Below are 4442 nucleotides of genomic sequence, written 5' to 3'. Positions count from 1 at the left end.
TATATATTATATTCGCACAGCTATGCATCAAGGTGGTGAAAGAATATGGGAAATTCCTCCCCCCCCTTTCTTTTGACGTTATCGTGATTTCATGTTCTACTTGAGGAAAGAAAAGCGTGAGATATTACAACGAAAAATCGTTGTAGCCGAGTGCGCGATACAATAGGAACGGATGGATAGATGGCGAGACGCGCAATAGCTGGACCGCCCATGGCTGACCAGTTCTACTTTAAGTGACGCATACGTGGCGCACACAGATGTGTATCCGTCGTAGAAACGCGGAAGCGTGCGAGCGCTGCAGGTTTTTTCCTCGTAGAACACCGTCTTGAGATGTACGTCAGCGCTCTTCCAATCTGGGTCAGCGTGGCGCTTTTTCCCCCCGGCGGCGTTTAAGCTTCATAGTAATTCCATTCATTCATAGTTCATTCAATCATGTTGAAGTTACGAGATATGAGGGTCTCCGCTGGTATCCGCGAGCGACCGTGATGCGAAACAAAGAGAGACTTACGGATTTGTGTGTGTGTGAACGGTGCGCACTTTCCCATATAGAAAGTTTATAAGACCGTTATAGCGTTTTACATAATACCGACTTCTTAAAGTAACACAATGCTCTATTATGGTCACGATGTTCACGGGGTGTATTAAGGCGGTTGCGCGACGATGCGGCGTAGACCGCGCGTTATTATCCTTCCGAGAACGTTATGACTGCAATAAGAATATATCGCCGATGATATTTTTATCCGAGTTACTTTTTATGGAAAACATAAAAAATAGCCCCGATATGCTGCGTCGGAGCGTAACGTAGTCGTCAAAAGGGGAGGAATGAAAGGAACGAGTCGAAACGAAAGATTGATTTAATTACTCTGAAATAGGGATGTGTTAAGACCAGACTATTTGATGGACGAGCCATAGATTTTATCGAGGTAACCAGACTAATTGGATTAGGTGTATTCTGTTTGAAGTATAACCAGACAAATTTAAGGATATGCGCAATGATAACAAAATTAGATTTATGTTTTCGACTAGAAATTCTATTATTTGTTTGTAAGATGTTGGTATATAATGATATATTGTTTATACATTATTTAGTTTCACGGAAACTTAATTAACCGAACACATGTCTCGTTAATTCAACCGTACTTGCTTTTCTTTTCCGTGTATAACTATTCCTGCAACCTAAATACACCCTTCGATCGATCGTACATTCGGTTGATGTGTGGAATGTATATTGCTCAATCTCAAAAAAAAAGAAATATTTCTCCCTAGGAACCCCAAACAGCGCGCCGCGAAAGCGTAGCGCTTGAGTCGTCACTTGAATTTTTAATGCGTGACAAATACGGCAGAAGGAGCTCTCAGGCTCAAATCGACTTTACTTGTTCCAGAAAATGGACGGCAACAGGGACGGTGTGGTGACGCTGTCCGAGTTCCTGGAGGCTTGTCGTGCAGATCCGGACATCTCGACCAGCATGGCAGCTCTGGACACTGCCTTCTGACGACACTCATCGCGCCCGCGATACACACCGTGGACCTGAAGGGATCACCCGATTAGGAAGAAAACAAAATAAACAAATCGCTCAATGTTGTACCTTAACTCCCTGGACCAGAGGAGGGGAACTCCTCAAGGTGTGTCCCGTTGTCCTGAAACGGTCGATACGCGATTTCTCAGAATCGATTGCCTCGAGAGACGACACCGCGTTGCTTTGCGCGTGCTAGCTCAACAAAACGTACTACTATTACTTCTACTCAGCGGAATTTCTAGATTCGCGTGGAGGAAGGAACTATTTAAGAAGGAGAACAGGAGGCGAAGAACCCGGGAAAAGAGTTTATATATGTAATCATATAAAATTATATATAATTACATATAATTGTATATGCAATTTATATATATGAAATTTATCTCTATGTGGCTACACACGCATATTATAATTATTATATATAATTAAACATGTCTACGAAATAAAAATACTGTTGAATGGGAAACCGGGAAAAGTCATTTGATTCAATTAAATGTTTACATCGTGGCCAGCCATATAAACATAAGCATTCGTTTTAATTATATTCGTACAAAGGCATTTTTTAAAGATATGGGACATGTAATTATATATGATTATGCATAGACATGTAGAGACAAAATCCACATATAATTATTTTTTCCCGGGAAGCGAGAGAAGAAACGGGATAATATTGAGCTTGAGAGATTTTTGCGACTTATAGATATAGTATAAAAGGCGCGGCAACGAAAACGACTGTTTTGCGACAGCGATGAGATTTCGGCGAATACTGAACTGATTCGTGTTGATTCGCAGGTGCAAAATCGTTTGCACGATCTCGTGGGTATTCACGTATCGCGAGAGGAGACAAACGGAAGAACGGACCGTGAAGACGAAGTAATGAATATGTTGTAACGACGATAAAACAATTTCGGTGTTTTGTTTGCGCGAGTAGTCGACATTTATCGATAGTTGGTCGGATCGATATGAATACGATTGCCAGCTGTTCCCGCCGCTTCACGGTTGCCGAGAGTCTCCGGCTACGTCTCGACATGCTCAAACATATCTTCACGTGTACACTTGAGAATAAATTTCGTAAATATCGATTAACAATATCCTTGTGAACACCAACTTACAATAACGCTGCTATCAATACCATAATTTCCCATTCAACAATATAATATAACACATGTTGTACGTAGTTACATTGTTGAGTGAAAAATTATAACATTGATGTAATATTGCCATTAGTTGGTATTCACTGGGTAGATTATTATATCATTGTTATAACAAGTTATGGCATTGTTATAATTTTTCTAATAACAGTATATTTTAAATTACAACACTGTTGTAACATTACATCATTATTATAATTTTAACAACATAGGTGCAACATAATATATGTACGAAAAATGATTATATATCCACCTCTAATAATATTTAAAAAATATTATTTAATATTATTTTTTAAATATTCAACTCTATATATATTTTATTTCAAATATATTGCAATACTAATTTTTTTATTATACAAATAAAGCCGAAATAATTTTGTGTAAAAACACGTTTTATGCTAAAAAAAAATTATACACATATATACGTATAAAATATATCTGTTTTTTTTTTATTATATATATAATATATGGGTCATTCCATGTGAAAGGGGTACGCTCAAAAATTAGATTTGATCGAAACCTATGGCAATCGGTAGTACTATTTTAGAAAACATTTGTCGAATTTTTTCGGATTTTTTGACCCACACCATGAGCTTCTATGGCTGTCATAAAATTCGAATTTTTGCTTCGACTACCAGTTTCTTAATTCTCGTCGTCGTCGTCGTGCCAATAAAAAAAATCTGAAACCATTGTAACTTTATAGCATTTTTCCCGTAGAATCTGAAAAAAATATTTATAAAATTTTATGGGGTAGTTTTCACCCTTATTTTGAGATTTTAAAGTTTAAAATCGAAATTTCGCAAAGTACGCCACCTTCGATTTTTTTTTGTTTTTTTCATTTTATTCCTTTTTAAATTTGCTTTCGATTAAGTCATGTCTCATGATGGTAATCGACCTGGAACAGGTCCAACATAAGGCCCAAAGGCAAAAATCCACCTTTTTACCGTTATATCTCAATCCTCAAGACGGTTGGGCCTGTTCCAGGTCGATTACCATCATGAGAACAGGTCCAACATAAGGCCCAAAGGCAAAAATCCACCTTTTTACCGTTATATCTCAATCCTCAAGACGGTTGGGCCTGTTCCAGGTCGATTACCATCATGAGAACAGGTCCAACATAAGGCCCAAAGGCAAAAATCCACCTTTTTACCGTTATATCTCAATCCTCAAGACGGTTGGGCCTGTTCCAGGTCGATTACCATCATGAGAACAGGTCCAACATAAGGCCCAAAGGCAAAAATCCACCTTTTTACCGTTATATCTCAATCCTCAAGACGGTTGGGCCTGTTCCAGGTCGATTACCATCATGAGAACAGGTCCAACATAAGGCCCAAAGGCAAAAATCCACCTTTTTACCGTTATATCTCAATCCTCAAGACGGTTGGGCCTGTTCCAGGTCGATTACCATCATGAGAACAGGTCCAACATAAGGCCCAAAGGCAAAAATCCACCTTTTTACCGTTATATCTCAACCCTCAAGACGGTTGGGCCTGTTCCAGGTCGATTACCATCATGAGACATGACTTAATCGAAAGCAAATTTAAAAAGGAATAAAATAAAAAAAACAAAAAAAAATCGAAGGTGGCGTACTTTGCGAAATTTCGATTTTAAACTTAAAAATCTCAAAATAAGGGTGAAAACTACCACCTAAAATTTTATAAGTATTTTTTTCAGATTCTACGGGAAAAATGCTATAAAGTTACAATGGTTTCAGATTTTTTTTATTGGCACGACGACGACGACGAGAATTAAGAAACTGGTAGTCGAAGCAAAAATT

General features: G+C 38.2%; 1 protein-coding gene and 1 long non-coding RNA gene across 2 annotated transcripts in view; both read left to right on the top strand.

Moving 5' to 3' along the window:
• Positions 1-2891, top strand: part of LOC106750666 (Kv channel-interacting protein 2-like) — a 15530-nt gene extending 12639 nt beyond the window's left edge. The window contains exon 3 of the mRNA XM_014631165.1: positions 1383-2891. Within this exon, the coding sequence (XP_014486651.1) occupies positions 1383-1493 (111 nt within the window). The 3' untranslated portion in view covers positions 1494-2891. The remainder of the gene's footprint in view (positions 1-1382) is intronic.
• Positions 2892-3478: 587 nt separating this feature from the next.
• On the top strand, positions 3479-4229 carry LOC106750668. Its single transcript, XR_001374971.1, has 2 exons — positions 3479-3569; positions 3673-4229. It is a non-coding gene; the product is annotated as an uncharacterized LOC106750668 (long non-coding RNA).
• Positions 4230-4442: the final 213 nt, after the last annotated feature.

The sequence above is a fragment of the Dinoponera quadriceps genome, unplaced genomic scaffold, assembly GCF_001313825.1.
Source record: "Dinoponera quadriceps isolate SergipeBrazil2010 unplaced genomic scaffold, ASM131382v1 scaffold6289, whole genome shotgun sequence".
NCBI lineage: Eukaryota > Metazoa > Arthropoda > Insecta > Hymenoptera > Formicidae > Dinoponera > Dinoponera quadriceps.
Note: the sequence above shows the minus strand (reverse complement) of the source record. Positions and strands in the feature narration are given on the sequence as shown.